The sequence below is a fragment of the Cydia splendana genome, chromosome 26, assembly GCF_910591565.1.
Source record: "Cydia splendana chromosome 26, ilCydSple1.2, whole genome shotgun sequence".
Classification (NCBI taxonomy): Eukaryota; Metazoa; Arthropoda; class Insecta; order Lepidoptera; family Tortricidae; genus Cydia; species Cydia splendana.
Genome location: NC_085985.1, coordinates 11,259,743 through 11,278,158, shown reverse-complemented (window position 1 = coordinate 11,278,158; position 18,416 = coordinate 11,259,743). Strand labels below are relative to the sequence as shown.

The 18,416-nt window shown below is 45.4% G+C and overlaps 1 protein-coding gene across 3 annotated transcripts in view; it reads left to right on the top strand.

Moving 5' to 3' along the window:
• The window catches only part of LOC134803364 (aldo-keto reductase family 1 member B1-like), a 34,679-nt gene extending 30,527 nt beyond the window's left edge, over positions 1 to 4,152 (top strand). For 2 of the 3 annotated variants that reach the window (XM_063776168.1, XM_063776169.1), the window contains exons 5-8: positions 613 to 807; positions 1,875 to 2,074; positions 2,371 to 2,526; positions 4,051 to 4,152. In XM_063776168.1, coding sequence (XP_063632238.1) covers positions 613 to 807; positions 1,875 to 2,074; positions 2,371 to 2,526; positions 4,051 to 4,090 — 591 coding nt within the window. In that variant the 3' untranslated portion in view covers positions 4,091 to 4,152. The remainder of the gene's footprint in view (positions 1 to 612; positions 808 to 1,874; positions 2,075 to 2,370; positions 2,527 to 4,050) is intronic. The other variant, XM_063776166.1, reaches the window with a different exon arrangement.
• Positions 4,153 to 18,416: the final 14,264 nt, after the last annotated feature.

Sequence of the window (18,416 nt, the reverse complement as noted above, 5' to 3'; positions counted from 1 at the left end):
CACTCTCTAACAAAACGCGTCTGTTACGATCAGCACAGATATGGCCGCTACGTGGCGACAGCGCCACGCGCGGCTTATGGCTTTCCCCAAAATTGGGGCGGAACGGATGTAGGTACTTTTAGCTAAGCGACGAAATCGCGGAGTGAGCCACGCCTGGTATGGGATGCATACAGGTTTACTAACTTTGAGTAGCAGTGTGCCTCAACAATTAAAGTCTGTACAGTCACCTGCAATAATTATGTTACTATTCGAAGGTCGCAAAAATATGTGACACGCTCGTATGGCTCTACAAATAAGGTCGTGTCAGATATTTACGCGGCCTTCGTTGTGTAAGTGCATTCCCGTTGCCAGGGAGGTTTTGGGACTATACTGAGCAACTTTTACTATGGGACCAACCCCGAAATCGCTAAAATAAATTGGCTGTTTCATGCATACTGGCTGGTCCATTTTCTTTCGTGATTTCAGGGTTGGTCCTATAGTAAAAGTTGCTCAGTATAGTCCCAAAACCTCCCTGGCAACGGGAATGCACTTATTTTTTGGCCACCGTCTATAGCTTGGAAGAGAGATATCCTAATAGAAATGTATTTATGTTCGTTTCTTCTTAAATTTCAGGAAGGCGACGATCCCTTCCCTAAAGACAGTTCCGGCAAGGTGATCTACTCGAGCACGGACTACGTAGACACGTGGGGCGCCATGGAGGCCCTGGTCTCGGCCGGCCTCACGCGCAGCATCGGAGTGTCTAACTTCAACAAAAAGCAGATCGAGAGAGTCCTCGCTGTGGCTAAGATCCCTCCTCAAGTTAACCAGGTACTGCTGAAAATATGAACTACCTCTCCTCGTTTGCAGGACATAGGCCTCTCCTATTGCACGCCATTGAGCACGATTTGCGGCAACTCTGATCCAGCTCTTGCCAGCCGCCTTGCGAAGGTCATAGCTCCATCTAGTCTGAGGGCGTCCTACGGCCGGTTTTTTTATAACACCTTTATTGTCGAAACTTAAATATAGATACAAACTAAATATGTAACAAATATACCTTTATACCTACCCTAAAACCCGTCCCGGGCTGCCCCCGATGCAAAGGTGCTCATCACCGGATTAACTGGAACTCTATTTGTAACTCCTTCTGCTTGTAATATTAGTCGTAAATTGTTTTAGTAATACATTGTTCGTCGGTCGCGACACTCGTCCCATCTATTGTCAAGTAGCAGTAGTGATAAATCCACTACATGGCGGTAGATTTCGGCTACGAAAATAACTAGAGATGCACCGGATATCCGGTTACTATCCCGCGTCAGGGATGCGAAACTCCTCCCGTCGGGTAAACTCGGCTCCGTTCGGCCTCGGCTCAGCATTATAAGGGTGACACAACTTAAAGTTGTGTTAATATTTTGTTATTTTTTCAATTATTTCAATTTGACATTTTATATTTATTTAAATTTATGATTATAATGATGAATTTGCACGCTTGCATGCAAGCTAGGTACATGATCTGTAACACCATATTGTAACTTCCCCATACTGTATCAATGCAAATAAATAATTTCTGAATTTCTGAATTTCTGAATTTCTGAATTCTGAATTTCTGAATTCTGTTCTTTTGCGTGCACGAACAGATAAGCTAATCGCTTGAATTTTGATAATCTAAATAGCCGAAAGGGATAGTGCCATATATTAGAAAGGGGCAGCATGATTCGACCCTGAACTGCTGTCAAACTTTGGTTGTACAGGAAGTTTCCTTTCTGTACGGTAGTACTATTACATATTTTATTCTGTGCCCGCGATTTGGTAAGAAAACTGACGTATGGAGTTAGCATTAGCACATTTAGCACTCTATCCTTTATTTATCTATGCTACAAACTCGATTTAATTTCCAGGTGGAAGTACACCCATACCTGAACCAGCAGAAGTTGTACGACTTCTGCAAGTCTAAGGGCATAGCTGTCACAGCATACTCGCCACTCGGCTCGCCAGACCGGCCGTGGGCTAAGCCTGGAGAACCCCAGCTGACTGAGGACCCCAGGGTCAAGGCTGTAGCTGACAAGTATGGGAAGACTACGGCGCAGGTTCTCATCAGGTAACCAACATCGTAACAGCTGGGCTTAAAATGAAAATCTAGCTTAGAAATATTTGCCAATATCCACATTTTACCATTCCCTCGCAGAGCAATATGTTTTTCTTTACTTTACACCCTGTAACATATATTTTCGCGGACTGGGCGGTTTCAGGGGAATTTCCTTCGCTAACTCTTTGGCTATAGAATAAATTCTGCCATGGTTTTCAAAAAGTACAGAAAGAAGACTGTATTTGACGACTGCGCTGAGCTGAGTACAAAAAAAACCCTTTAAATTTATACTTTTGTTTCTCTTGCAGATACGCGATCGAACGCGGGCTAATCGTGATCCCCAAGTCGGTGACAAAGTCGCGTATCATCCAGAACTTCCAGGTGTTCGACTTCCAGCTGTCCCCTGAGGACCTGCAGGCTATCGCGGCCTTGGAGTGCAACGGGCGCGTCTGCAAAATGGAAGAGTTAGTATTCATTACCATCCAGAACTTCCAGGTGTTCGACTTCCAACTGTCCCCTGAGGACCTGCAGGCCATCGCGGCCTTGGAGAGCAACGGGCGCGTCTGCAAAATGGAAGAGTTAGTATTCATTACCATCCAGAACTTCCAGGTGTTCGACTTCCAGCTGTCCCCTGAGGACCTGCAGGCCATCGCGGCCTTGGAGTGCAACGGGCGCGTCTGCCAAATGGAAGAGTTAGTATTCATTACCATCCAGATCTTCCAGATGTCAGACTTGATCTATAATTGTACATATATCAATTTTAATTTATTTGCATCAGAAGCCCCCTCCAGACTATGCGCGTGAATCGCGGGCGAAGCCGCGAACGCGAGTGTGGCGTCGATTTCGCAGATTGTTCAAGCCTTCGCGCCTTGTTCTCCGTTTTTTGTCGGTATTTCGGCCCGCGTCAAAGGAGACGCGAAGCGCGAACTTGCAAGACTCCACATTACACACCATTTTGGGCTCTTCTGTGGCAAGATAATTATACGAGTATTATGATTATATTATATTAAGCTGCTATATTTTACGGTTTCACAAGAAAACAAAATGGAAAAACAGCTAAATCACGTATGATGCCATAGATAACTAACAGTTAAACTCGATCAGCTGATGCTTTTCCGCCATCTTGCCGCAAACCAAACTGCGAAATCGCCGTGAAGTGTGCGAGTGTGGAGTCATACGTCAACTTCGTGATATGTTCGCTCCGCGACGTCGCGGCGCGATTCACGCACATAGTCTGGATGGGGCTAGACATATTAAGGCGAGTCGCGATTCGCGCACGAGTGTGGAGGGAATAACATACATCTAGCGCGACTTCAAGTATGGACTCGCGCGCGAGAACGCTACTCGTGCTAGTCTGATGCGCTACAAAAGCGTGGCAACAGTAACCTACATTACATCCCTTATTACTTGGACTTGCAGAACATGACAAGATGTGTCCCGCCGAGTTTGTTGCCGGTCCCATATTGGGATACCCTCCTCCAATTGAGGGGGGATTTAAATCTTCTCGAGGCAGAGGTGTAGGGTTGGAGCCGGTATAGCTTTATTTGAAGTTCATAAGCGCATTGTAATATGCCTACTTGAATAAACTATTTTTTAACTTTATCTTTTATTAAAGCCACATTCTCACGAGCGCTTTTACAACGCGCGTTAATAAAGCGCTTGAATCCGTCCGCACCCTAAATTAGATTTAACGACCAACGCTTTAAGTCGAAAATCCAACAACGCTTGATTAAAAGCGCCACCGCCATTGTGTGAATAAATACACATGTTTCCATTTGTGTCATTCAAACGCTTTTTTAACGCGCGTTGTAAAAGCGCTCGTAGGAATAACGATTTAATGTCGTCTTAGTATGCCGTCCACAGGCTGCACGTGTATAAAGTTAAAAGGTTTGACAAAACGACATAAATACTTAGGTACTTAATGTAGTTTTGACACTTTTGACTTAATTAATGTATATCAATGACATATTCCTATCACCTTGTTACAGCTCCGACCATCCTGATTACCCCTTCCACGACGAGTACTAAGCCCGAGAAACCAGCATATCTCAGCACAAAGCGTGACAGTCTATATGTCGTAGGCCGATCGTAAGATCAGGCAGATCGTAATGTTCCTGTGTAATGTTTTGACGATAGTCACATTAAACCAATACATAGGTAGGATAGGTTCGTTAGGTTGCTTCAGATGCCCGAAGGGCAAACTGCCCAGAAATAGGAGCCTTTGACTCGTTCTCCGTCGACTCAGGGAACGAGTCAAAGATTTTCACGTTTCACGATTATGTCTAGGAATTTCACGATATGCCTGATCTTACGATCGGCCGCCGACATATATATTTTTAAAATTATACCTATATACACGGTGGTTAAAAAATAACTGCATTCCCGTTGCCATTGAGATTTTCGGATTATACTGAGCAACTTTTACTATGGCACCAACCCCGAAACCGCGCAAAAAAAATGTACCCTCCCATAGAAAATGGACCAGCCAAAATGTATGAAACAGCCAAATTTTTTTTCGCGATTTCGGGGTTGATCCCATAGTAAAAGTTGCTCAGTATAATCCCAAAACCTCCCTGGCAACGGGAATGTACATTATATAGTTATTTACGATACAAGTGCGGAAAAGAGGAAATTCGAAACAAGTGGCGATAAACTAAAACACGACCGAAGGGAGTGTTTTAAATCGACACGAGTTGCGAATTACCTATTCGCACGTGTATCGTACAACGTTTTATAGATATGGCCCTCTAAACTTTTGACATCGCACGAAAAGTGCTATTTTACGCACTAGTGCGGGAAAATGGGACCATATGTACTGTAAAGTTATTTAGCCACCTCAGTAGCCATCCGTACACAAGTCAAGCACGAAGATAATAAAAATGTGTTCACTAGTAAGCACAGAAGTAACGATAGTACTTAAAAGATACAAGAGTTTGTTAGGCCGGTTTCACTTAGCATTTTTCTCTGCGCGCTTCCATAAACGAGTTTGTTTATACGCGCGTATAAAACGCTAGTCAGGGATAAACCGCCCATACACCACGAAATATGTACTATTTATATTTTACAAAATGCACTCGTGTGGAAAATTGCACGCAAATTACTGTTAATAAATGTTTAACTACCGTTTGAAAAGGTTTCTTTTAATTCCCTGTCTTTGGTACCGTCTTAAGAGTCACACTAACTCACAAAAGAAGTTACGCACACAATGGGGGGTATTACTGCAATGTTCTGCCGCCAGAGTGCAGCACTAGCGCCTCTAGTAAACCAGAGAGTAACTTATTAGGGCGAGCGAAGCGAGCCCTATCACTAATCGACGAACTATGCATTCTTGTGGTACACTTTACGGAAAAACTACTGCACTGTTAGGTTTGAAATTTAACATAGTAATTTAAATTCATGTCTAGATGTGTTATCAAACATAAAAATATCATTTTATAAACCTAAAAAAATTAAATAAAGTAATAACACTTTGTATTACTACTAGCGCCATCTGTTGGCAAAATAATGAATTATTTCTTTCTCTAACAGATGGCGTTAGTAATAAATAAATAAATAAATATTGGACATTCTTATACAAATTGACTACTTAAGAAGGCTTGTGTTGTGGGTATTCAGACAATACGATACCTATGCGGTGTTTTCAAGTTCAATAATGTTGTCGTGTATAGCTAGTTTTTAATCATACATGTTTAGTTTTAATCGTTCTTATATTATGTTAATCTACTTTTGTGTGTTTATTTTATTATGAAACTTGTGTCCATTTTTTATTAATTTTATTATGTTATGTGTATAATTTTAAGTGTAAATTGTTCCCCAATAAATTGCATACCCTTTTCCCTTAATTATGAACAATATGTAATAGACTAAGCTTATTGGATGAATAAAACAATTTCTCACTCTGCACGTAACACCCACGCCTTGAGTAGGCGTGGCCTAGAGTACCCACGGTGGGGATCGCGCCGAGCGCGCCTATATATACGCGCCCACCCTGGGTGCTTCTCACTCACTCATCAATAGCCACAGAGGCACCAGCCTCCCAACACTCTCCAAAGTTTTCTTATAAATCAACAAATGTGTTTTCATTAAACACCCTACACAGCCCCGGTAATGGTGCGGTAATCAAGAAGGAAATCTGCAGCAGCCAGCCAGCGCGTTCCAGCCGTCGTGTACGAGTTCCTGACTTCGGAATCTGCGAGCCCCACAGTAACTACGCTCGACATTATGGTCCTTCGTTTGCCGAATGAAGAAAGAAACAAGTACGCGCTGAATTTTAAGTAGAACTATACTTAATTCAGGAGAACAAAGAAATAAGAAAAACGAACGCGCTGAGCCCCCGAAGTTCGCTTCGGCTCAGACCTTATCTACCAACCTTTTCCGTAACCCACCATTACCGGCTTGCCGGTGGACCGTGCAGTGTTGTAGGTTCGCCTCCACTCACGTGTCCTGGCAACTTTAGTTGCATGTGTCACATGGTGATACCATCACACTGCTTTCGAACGCTCTAGGCCTTGCACTTTAGCCATTGCGGGAGATTCAGTGCACCGAGGGATCCACGCTTAGGGGCACTGACGCTGCGCTCGGTGGCGTCAGAGCATAGGCGTTAGGCAGGTAAATTTGTATATAGTTAGGGACCCCCCGCGTGTGTCAAGTGTTGTGTTGTGTTGTGTGCGTAAAAATCAAGAAAGAAGAAGATGTCGCAAGACGGAAGATCACTACGCTCACGCAAACGGGACCTGCCTGTCCCCACGCCTACGCCCTCGTCCGGCAATACTACGTCCGGCGCGACCAATACGTGGAGCAAAGGCACCAGTGGCGACCAGAAAACTAGTGATGAGAAAGAAAATGAGTCGGTACACTCAGACGAGCGTCATAACGATACAGTGGTAGTTCGCAGTCGGTCGAATACTTTAGTGCCACCCGTTGTTGCGCCGCCGCCGCGAGCGCCGTCTGTTCGCGAGTCAGTTAGGTCTGTTCGCGAATCGGTAAGTAGGGACCGCGATAGTGAATTAACCGTGCTGTTAGCAGAGCTCGAGGTTCGTAAAGCCGCTCTAGTCGTAGCCAAAGCAGAGTCCGATACTGCCAAGTTAATGCTGCAGATTGCCCAAGTTAAGGCGCAGTCTGACGGCGGCAGTGTCGAGTCCGAGGCCGAGGTACGAACTAGAAGTTGGGTAGAACGACAAGCGACGCTACAGCGCGAGATCGCGCGTAAAAACGTAAAAATCCCGCCGCCGAAAGAGACCGCGCCGCGCGCCGCGCCCGACCGGGCCAGCAAACCGCAACCGCGATATTTAGAGGTACCACACGGTACCTACCCGCCAATGTATCACAAGCCGCCTGAGTTACCCCCGTTCGGCGGAGATATCACCGAATGGATATCGTTTAGAGCGGAGTTCGAGGACACGTCGCCCATGTTTAGTGCCGTCAATAATGTCAGTAGAATCAGACGCGCGCTTAAAGGCGAGGCCCGGACGGCCGTAAAATCGATCATGTACACTGTTCAGGATCCATACGAAATTATGGAAGCGCTAGAACGGCAATTTGGCGACCCCGAGGAAATTGTACTTACGGAGCTGCATAATATCAAACGCATGCCGCGTTTGTCGGAAGACAATGCTAATATCTCGTCGTTTGCCGCGCATATCGCGAACGCCGTCGCCACCGTAAAATCATTGCGTCAAGAAAAATATTTGCACGCGCCTGAACTAGTGAACAAAATAGTGGACAAATTAAATTTGATAGTGCGTTACGAATGGGCCAGATATAGGCAGACTAATTCGGAAACTCCCGGCTTAGCCGCTTTATCTGAGTTTCTCAACGACATTAGTACTGCAGCCAAACGCGTAAACCGCAGACCGGCTACTAGATCGCGAGCTGTAGTGAACACGGTATCTTTTGAACACGAACCTAGGCGGTCGAGCAACGCTCCCTCTAGATCTCGCGTCCCCGCGTTCTCCCGCGACTGTAGCACGGGCTCGGAGTCAGATTTCCACGAAGATTACCCACGCGAAACGGAGAGTAGATCGCGTAGTAAACATACTGTCGCACAAGTAAAACCACGCGAAAATAACAATAAAAAAAAACCCGCGTCAACCGGAGCTAGACCCAAACAGCAGGTATCGTCCGTCCCTGTCTCGCGCAGTACGTGCGCCATTTGTAAGAGCGGGAACGAGCACAAAGTCAGTGCGTGCTCAAAGTTTTTAGCCGCGACGATATCTGAGCGATGGGATCTGGTGAAGGGTGCTAGATTGTGCTACAGATGTTTGGACGTGAATCACCGTAGGCCGTTTAAGTGTAAATACGTCGCGTGCGGTGTAAATCAGTGCGAAGCCGGACACAGTAAGCTGTTACACGGACTGAACGCGGCCGCGCCCGCGAACGGTAACAGTACGCCGGCCGTATCTGTAAACAATATTAGACTCCCGCAAACGTATCTTAAAGTCATGCCTGTGGAGGTGTCGGGACCTTTAGGTACCGTACAAACCCTCGCGCTACTCGATGAAGGCGCGGCAATGACTTTAATGCTGCACGAGACAGCTGACAAAATCGCGCCTCGTGTACGCGGAGAGACGCTAGAAATTGAAGGAATAGGCGGCAGAGTCACAGACCCTGATTCGTATTCACTACAGGTCGCGATTAGGGGTTTTTGTAGCCGACATTTGGAGTTAATGGAGGTGCTCACGATAGGCGATATAGGTATAGGTTCGCAAGGCGTACCACGTGACTTAGTCGACAAGTGCGAACATTTGTCGAAAATCGCGGACGAGTTAAGTTACCCGACGTCAGTACCTACTATCGTGATAGGCCAAGATAACTGGCACCTCATCATTTCTCGGCAAGTCATAGACGGCCCGCCTAACCTTCCCGTCGCGAGTCTAACTAGATTAGGATGGGTCCTACACGGCCCAGACCGAACGCGTCGCGCCGCGGTAAATTTTGTTGGGCACGCACGGCCTAAAACCGCGGACGACGAAGCTCTAGAGCTTATGAAACAGCATTTCGACATAGAATCGTTAGGCGTTTCGCAAAAGTTGCCTCGGGCCGATCCCGACCAACGCGCGCTAGACTTATTAAAAGCCACGTGTGATAAGATACCGGGGGAGAATCGGTATCGAGCGGGCTTATTATGGCGAACTGACGACGAAAAAGTCCCCGATAACCGAGCGCAAGCGTTAAAGCGGCTATTCAGTCTAGAACGTAAACTAGACCGCGACGTAAAGTTGAAAGCCGAATATACGAAACATATGAACAACTTGCTCGATAAAGGTTACGCGGAGAAAATGAACTCGCCCCCGCCCCCCGACTCACCCCGGACGTGGTACCTAGCTCATTTCCCCACATTTCACCCACAGCGCGGTAAAATGCGGTTAGTTTGGGACGCGGCTGCTACAGCATACGGACGTTCGCTAAACAGCGCGCTGTTAGCCGGCCCCGACCTGTTAGAGTCACTTTTTGGCGTATTAGTGCGATTCCGCGAAGGTAAAATCGCGGTGATAGCCGACGTCAAAGAGATGTTTTTACAGATCGAAATAGTAGAGCGAGATCGGGACGCGTTACGTTTCGTTTGGAGGGGGGAAGACCGTACATCTCCTCCACAAGAGTACAGAATGAAGCGGCTTATATTTGGATCGGCAGCGTCGCCGACAACCGCGTTATATGTCAAAAACGAAAACGCAAAAACGCATAGTACTGAGTTTCCGATCGCAGCTGAAAAAACAATTAAAAATACGTACATGGACGACATGTTGATCGCCCTCGACAAGTCAGAGGAGCACGCCAGACGCGTAGTAAACGATATTTACGAGCTAAACATGCGCGCGTCCTTCGAACTCCGCGGGTTCGCTTCGAACCACCCTGCGGTAATTTCTGACGTAGTGAATAGCAAAGAGGAAACGTCTTTGTTAGGCGCGAGCGAGAGCGAACGTACATTAGGTTTGAAATGGAATCACAAGCGTGACACCTTAGGTTTCAACGTGAACTTTGGTAATACGCCCGAAGACGTACTTAACGGTCAGAAATTGCCGACGAAGCGACAGGTAACGAGTAGCGCGATGTCAATATTCGATCCGATCGGTTACGTAAGCCCCATATCCGTCTTAGGCAAGGCGTTAATGCAGGAAATATGGAGGACAGGAATCGGTTGGGACTCGCCTATACCCGTCTCACTCGCACCCGCCTGGCGATCGTTCATCGATAACGTACAACAATTACGAGACTTAGAGATTCCGCGACACGTGCCCGCATTTAATAGGGAGGCATATATGCATGTTTTTTGCGACGCGAGCGAAATAGTACATTGTGTATTAAGGGCGGGAAATAAGAAATTACGAACGAGTGTCAATTTTAAGCCCGACGCGAAGCGAGGGCTTAAAATGTTCACGAGTTCGGAATTTCTTTACCGCCCGTGGCACACACAATGTTTTTCATCACACTTGTAAGGAAAAAAAGGAGAATTAATAAAAACAAACTTCTGTATAAAACACTTTTCCGCCCTAGGGCGAAAATTTCAATTTCCCGCCCGCAAGCCCTACGTGTAAATAAGTGTTTTTCATCACACTTGCTCGGAAAAGATTTTTTCCGCCCTAGGGCGAAAATTTCAATTTCCCGCCCGCAAGCCCTACGTGTAAATACATCTTTTCCGAGCAAGTGTGATGAAAAAATATATGCCGCGGCCGTGTATTTAGTTAGCGTGAACCCCGAAGGGACTAGAACTTCCGCGTTAGTAGCCGCTAAGGCCCGCGTTTCGCCTCTCCGGGTAGTTAGCATTCCGAGGATGGAATTGCAGAGCTGCGTACTAGCTACTAGATTAGCGGAAACCATAGTCAAGGAGTCAGATTACGTAATAAAGGACAAGTATTTTTGGTCTGACTCCAAAACGGCGCTCACGTGGATACGTTCGGACCCACGTAGGTATAAAACATTCGTAGCACATAGGTTAGCAGAAATCGAGAACACTACCACCCCCGCCAACTGGCGCTGGGTGCCTAGTGCAGCTAACGTGGCTGACGACGCGACTCGCGGTATACCTGCGCAATTCGGAGTGAACCATCGGTGGTTCATAGGGCCCGATTTTATACGTAAACCCGAAGAGCATTGGCCGACCGAAAAAGCGCCAACGCCCGTCGCCGATACGGGCGAAGAGCGCGCCAACAAACTCGTATGCTCAGTAGGTGTCGCGAAAAATAAGTTTGAGTACCTGCCGGAGGTAAGTAGGTTCTCAAAGTTCGTACGACTAGTTCGCGCCACCGCTAGGGTTCTGGTTGCCGCCGAGGTATTTAAAGCCTCACTGCTATCTAAGAAAACAGATACAGAAATGAATAAGGGGCATTTAAATTTAGCAGAGATATTGCTAATTCGCCGGAGTCAACATGCTGCCTTTCCAGAGGAGATTAAGCTATTGGAAACTGGGCGGCCTCTACCGAAGAAGTCTCCGCTGCATAAGATAGCAATACAACTTGATAAGAACGGAGTCATAGTGCTAAACGCTAGAATTGACAAAGACGTGCACATACCCGTCCTACACGCAAAAGAAGACTTCGTCAAGCTGCTAATACATCATTTTCATGCGCTCTTCGACCACGGCAACCACGCAACCGTCATCAACGAGTTGAAGCAGAGATATTTCATTATCGGGCTGCGCGGTAATATTCGCTATATAGCGAACAAGTGCCAATGGTGTCGGACCTATAAAGGAACCACACTCAAGGTTCCTGTAGGCGACCTCCCGCCAGAGAGGCTCCAGGCGAATCAACTGCCATTTACCGCTGCAGCCGTAGACCTGTTTGGCCCTATGCAAATCACAATAGGCCGCCGCCGCGAAAAGAGATGGGGTGTACTATACACATGCCTCACGACACGCGCTGTGCACTTAGAGCTTGCCGCCTCACTTTCGGCATCCTCTATGATACTTTCCTTGCGCAGAATGATAGCGCGACGCGGCACGCCTACAGTTCTTTACTCTGACAACGCCACCAACTTTTACGGCGCAGAGCGAGAACTGGCAGAGGCCAAGAAGACGCTGCCCGACACTTTAAAGCCATTTTTGATCGAGCGAGCCATAACCTGGAAAAAGATACCGCCCGGCAACCCTTCCGCCGGCGGTGCATGGGAACGGCTCGTAGGCAGCGTGAAAAGGTCACTAAAGGTAACACTCAAAGAGAGAGCACCTCACGAAGAAGTTCTGCATACATTACTGCTGGAAGCCGAGCACATAGTCAACTCTCGACCGTTGACACCAGTGAATCCAGACCTAGACAGCGAAGCTCTGACGCCGAACCATTTTCTCATCGGGCGATCGAGCTCAATGTCACCACTGGGCGTCTTCACAGACGCGACTATGTCACTCTCGTCATGGAAGACAGCGCAGACCTTAGCCGACCATTTTTGGAGGCGCTGGCAGCGAGAATACCGACCCAGCCTCCTCCCTCGGCCCGGTGCTCATCAGAACGTGAAGAAACTACATGTAGGCGACGTAGTCATCGTAGCGGACAGCTCCATGCCACGAGGAACATGGCCTAGAGGCGTAATCGCACAACTCTTTCCCGGCCCTGATGGCCACGTAAGAGTAGCCATTGTTCGCACCCGCGCAGGTGACGTCCGCCGCCCAGTTTCCCGGCTTATACCTATATACTCCTCGCAATCAGACGGTGTTGACACACGTGGGGGAGATTGTCGTGTATAGCTAGTTTTTAATCATACATGTTTAGTTTTAATCGTTCTTATATTATGTTAATCTACTTTTGTGTGTTTATTTTATTATGAAACTTGTGTCCATTTTTTATTAATTTTATTATGTTATGTGTATAATTTTAAGTGTAAATTGTTCCCCAATAAATTGCATACCCTTTTCCCTTAATTACGAACAATATGTAATAGACTAAGCTTATTGGATGAATAAAACAATTTCTCACTCTGCACGTAACACCCACGCCTTGAGTAGGCGTGGCCTAGAGTACCCACGGTGGGGATCGCGCCGAGCGCGCCTATATATACGCGCCCACCCTGGGTGCTTCTCACTCACTCATCAATAGCCACAGAGGCACCAGCCTCCCAACACTCTCCAAAGTTTTCTTATAAATCAACAAATGTGTTTTCATTAAACACCCTACACAGCCCCGGTAATGGTGCGGTAATCAAGAAGGTAATCTGCAGCAGCCAGCCAGCGCGTTCCAGCCGTCGTGTACGAGTTCCTGACTTCGGAATCTGCGAGCCCCACAGTAACTACGCTCGACAAATGTCGATGGCGCTTACGCCATTAACAACGATGAATACCAAAGTGGGTACAATTTTGGATTCAACCCACCTCGCTTCACTTGGTTTGATTCCCATTTTAGCAATTAAGTTTTTGTGAATACCTACTAGAACAATCAATCTTGCTGTATATTTACTCGTATGTTTTGTGACGCTGACGATGTGATGATCAGTCATGTTGTGTTAGCAAACTTAAATCGGGTATTTTCAGTTCGAGATACAGTTTTGGCGCCATTCATTTATTACGTAAGACGATTTTGGGGTGGAGGGGGGTCGAACATATCTTATTTATTCTTACAAGGGGGTGGGAGGGGGTTTTCATAGTTCTTAACCCATTCATGGCCACGAACCGCCGAGCGTACACAATACGCCAGGCCACCATACAAACCGTTTTTAGCTAAAACGTATGACTCAGCTTATGGGTCTCGAGCCTGGCGCGAACGGTAAATAAATCGCCGCTTATGAAGCCGGCCAGTTGGACAGCATTATGCAACATTTTTACTAACCACCGATTTTCTGTGCCTATCAAAAAAGAAACTAATTATTGCAGTTTGTAGGAGTGAATATTTTTACTTTCTACAAGCTTTTAATGTCTGACCAAGCTAAGTTGGCAGCAATTTTTATAGCTCAGCCTGTGCAAGTGTTAAGTTAAACGTCATAATTTCATATAAGTTTGACATTTAAATTACACTTAGGTACTCAGCCTGTGCTATCAAAATCGCTGCCAACTTAGCTTGGTCTGATTCTATTTAACTTGCCGTGTTTTTTGTTGTTGTTTTTTGGGGCAAATCTTGGAAGTTAAATTAGACCCGTTTCCCGATATCCCGATCCAGTTCATAGCACAGTCGGTCAGGTTAGGCGGGTTCAAATTCCGGTAATCCATAGCCATGGTCACAAAATACGAAACCACTAAACAGCACAGGAGGAGTATAAAGTCGCCAGCGAATAAATCGTGACTAAATAATATTTTCCATGTTACTCCAAAATACATCTCTAATGGGGGATGGGATGAATCACATCTTGAACTCTTGTGACAAATACCACATGAAAGATAATACCGCCGCCGCCGCTCGGATGCATTCCTTGTTTATTGTCCAAGTGTGTCCGATAAGCTTACACCTGGTCGGTCATGTATCTTTGTTTTGGTAAACGCCATTATATTAGTAACAATAGACAACTTAAAATGTATTATAGTACTTACTTTCTAATCTGCCGTAGAAACCACGATGTTTGAAAAAACTTGTAAATATTTGTCACAAACTATTTGTAATACAATACATATTAGTTAGTGGTGACTGTTTCAACCGCCTTGTTCTATATTGAAACGAAAAAAAATTAACCTTAACATCATTGTTAGTAGGTAATTGCCTAAGATACAATACAACGATCACCAAATATTATGACATAAAAGTACAGTGGGAGAAAATCCTCGTTGCCTTACCCCTCATACAAAACAAAATATTATTATACTACGGCTTGGTTCCTACAAATTGTTGCTTCCCATCATCCAAACAGTAATCAGTTGTAAAATGGTACAATATCAAACAGCTTCAACATGAAATAAGCTTTAAAACCAGCCAATAAAGTTTATTTTAGCCTGCTACGGAAACATTAGTAGTTTTTACAAGTAGCGCCAGGCCACGGTGACCCATACCTTGAGCCATGTCAATAACTTCTGAAATATATATATTTTTTGTATTTTTTAAATATAGATCTTTCTGTTTTCTTGCATCGCATTATGTATTTAGAATTTCAGTATATTTACTATATTGCATTGATAGTAAATCAAACTTGAATATTCGAGACCCTGTTTTCATTAAAAAAAACGTGTTTATAATTTTTTATCCTAATATGCCTTTGCCTTATAGAAATGGTTGTTAGCTTATATGATACTTACGTTATTACATCAAATTACGTTTCGTTTAAGTTTAAATCAGAATTTATTCAGGACTCACATGTGAGTCACTGGCCCTGCGGAACTGTTTGAGCATGACCCATACGCTGAGTCGCTGGCCCTGAATGGGTTAAGTAAGATCACAAAGATGCGATATTTTTTTTAATTTCTATGAAATTATGACGTTTAAAATAATACTTCCACACTCTATGCTATCAAACACGGTGCAGAGTTAGCTTAAACGAGCTCAAGTACCTTTGTACAGGTACAAATAAACATTCATAAAAATATTTTTTTGAAAATAAATTATATTGGTGGCTGGACGGGGTCAGCCTATTCTTATTATTTCTTACATAGGGGAGGGAGGGAGTCAAAAGCTGGCAAAAATTGTCTTACGTAATTAATGAATGGCGCCTTTAGTGTTACTATTGCTTGGAACTGCTAAAATTATAAATAAAGATAAGCATAATTAATACAAACTTCAGTGACTTAGGGCCGATACAGACGGACTACAACCCGACTGCAACTTGTATGGGAACTGCACGCCAATCGAAACGTCGGCGTGCAGTTCAGCAAAATGACCCAGTACCCTGGCAGTACCTAGTGGAACTTAGGTTTGGTGTAACAAAGGCACATTATGTTTTGGTCATCCGACTCATCTTGATGAGCACTTAGGAGAGTAGTACCCAAGATAGAGCCGATGCCGAACCCTGGCAGTACCTAGTGGAGCTCGGGTTTAATGCAACATACATAGACACACGCTGTTTTGGATATCCGACTCGTCATGATGATCACTGGGTAGATCAGTACTTTCAGTACCCAAGATAGCTGATGCTGAACCCTGACAGTGCCTAATGGAGCTCGGGTTTTATACAACCTAGGCACACGCTGTTTTGGTCATGCAACTCGTCTTGATGAGAACTTAGGAAAGTAGTACCCAAGATAGAGCTGATGCTGAACCCTGGCTGTACCTAGTAGAACTCGATCAGGTTTGATGCAACATAGACACACGCTATTTTGGACATCCGACTCGTCATGATGAGCACTTAGGAGAACAGTACCCAAGATGCAACTCATGCTGAACCCTGGCAGTACCTAGTGGAACTCAGGTTTGTTGCAACATAGGCACACGCTGTTTTGGCCATCCGACTCGTCTTGATGATCACTTAGGAGATTAGTACCCAAGATAGAGCTGATGCTAAACCCTGGCTGTACCTAGTGGAACTCAGGTTTGGTGCAACATAGGCACACGCTGTTTTGGTCATCTGACACGTCTTAATGAGAACTTGGAAGAGCAGTACCCAAGATAGAGCTGATGCTGGACCCTGGCTGTACCTAGTGGAACTGTGTGTGTTAGTTTATGTGTGGAGCAGCGTGATTACCGCCAGTAGGTGTCCAGACGGGATAGTTTTTCGATCAATTGTGTGGAGTGGACGCAAAAATAAATTCAAGAACATTGGCTCGCTGACGCAACATTATGTAGGAAAGCCAGTTGGGTTCCTTACAAAAAGTACTGGGCGACCGTGTAGGATGTAATGCACTTATGAAATTGTATATTACGTGTGGATGATGATCTATTGGCAATTTGATTTTGTCGTCTGCATGGACACGTTTTTAAAGGACAAAGTAAAAGCTGTAACAGACAGGCGTACCGGACAGCAACCGGTTCGGTACGTTAAGGTAGAAAACCTCCGCGAGCCCTTACAAAGCTCTGCTTTTTGCTAGTACATACTGTGCCTTAAACTGTTTTTTGACAAGTTTTCACAGACAGTAAAATATGACATTGATACATTATTAAAAGAACATCACCATTTCTTTTTAGGGTTCCCTACCCAAAGGGTAAAAACGGGACCCTATTACTAAGATTCCACTGCCCGTCTGTCTGTCACCAGGCTGTAACTCATGAACCGTGATAGCTACCAGTTGAAATTTTCACAAATGATGTATTTCTGTTGCCGCTATAACATCAAATACTAAAAAGTACGGAATCCTCGGTGGGCGAGTCCGGTTTTTTTTATATTAAGAACCCCAATCTGCAATATTCCAAAAATCATAAATTTTTATATGTGATCGCACCAATACATCAGTGCGAGCGAGATGGACTGCGATCGAGTTCACGCAGTGGCTAACGTACACGTCAAGTGTCAACTCAACTCGTGGTGAGAAGCTTATCCCGAGGTCTACAACTCACAGCCCTAGCGTGTAAATATCTATGGGGCAACCTACACAGATTGCACTACGAGTAATCCTACCTAAGTAAATTATATTACTTATAGGTCTCCAAACTTTATAACCTGAAGGGCCATATTGTGCGCCTCAGAAATGTTCGCGCGGGCCACCGTCGGTTTCTGCGTCGCGAGACGGTGTCCGGTTGCTGCTGTTAGGAACAGTTCCACTCTCAATGAATGCTGAACCCCTGGAGCCTGGCTCCCGCGGGCCGGACAGTGGGCACTCGCTTTGGGGGTCCGCGGGCCGGATTGGAACACGTCGCGGATTTGGAGACCCCTGATATAGACTATAGGCAGGCGTGGCTCACTCCGCGATTTCGTCGCGTCGCAACAAGTAGCTACAAGTAGGTACATCCGTCCCACACCAATTTTGGTGGCTACCCATAACCGCGCGTGGCGCTGTCGCCACCTAGCGGTCATATCTGTCCTAATCGTAAAAGAAGGCGTTTTATTAGAGTTCCTTTATCCGTACTTATTATTAATATTATAAATGCGAACGCGTGCCTGTCTGTCTGTCTGTTACCTCTTCACGCTTAAACCGCTGAACCGATTTAGTTGAAATTTGGCATAGAGATATTTTGAGTCTCGGGGGATGACATAGGATAGTTTTTACGTCGGGAATAATCCCAAAAGAGAATGAAAAGCCCCCCCCCCCCCCCCCCCCCTCCTTTTCACTCTCTTTTGAGAGAGTTAATGAATTGCCTGACCACTGATTGAAACTTATACTCAAATTGAATGATTGATATTACATTTTATTCAGGCGCTATGCTTACACTAGCTGCTGTTACTGAGCCACGCAGTCGAAGTCGCGGGCAAAAGCTGTAATATTATAGTATGGATTCAGGTACTAAACCGTATAATTACATATACGGAACCTTGATATCATCATCATTGACCACATCATCTGCTGCAGATGCTTGTTGCAGCGCTTGTGTGATGGGGTCCCGCATCGCCGTTGATGGCTATAAAGTCCTATAGCAGCGCG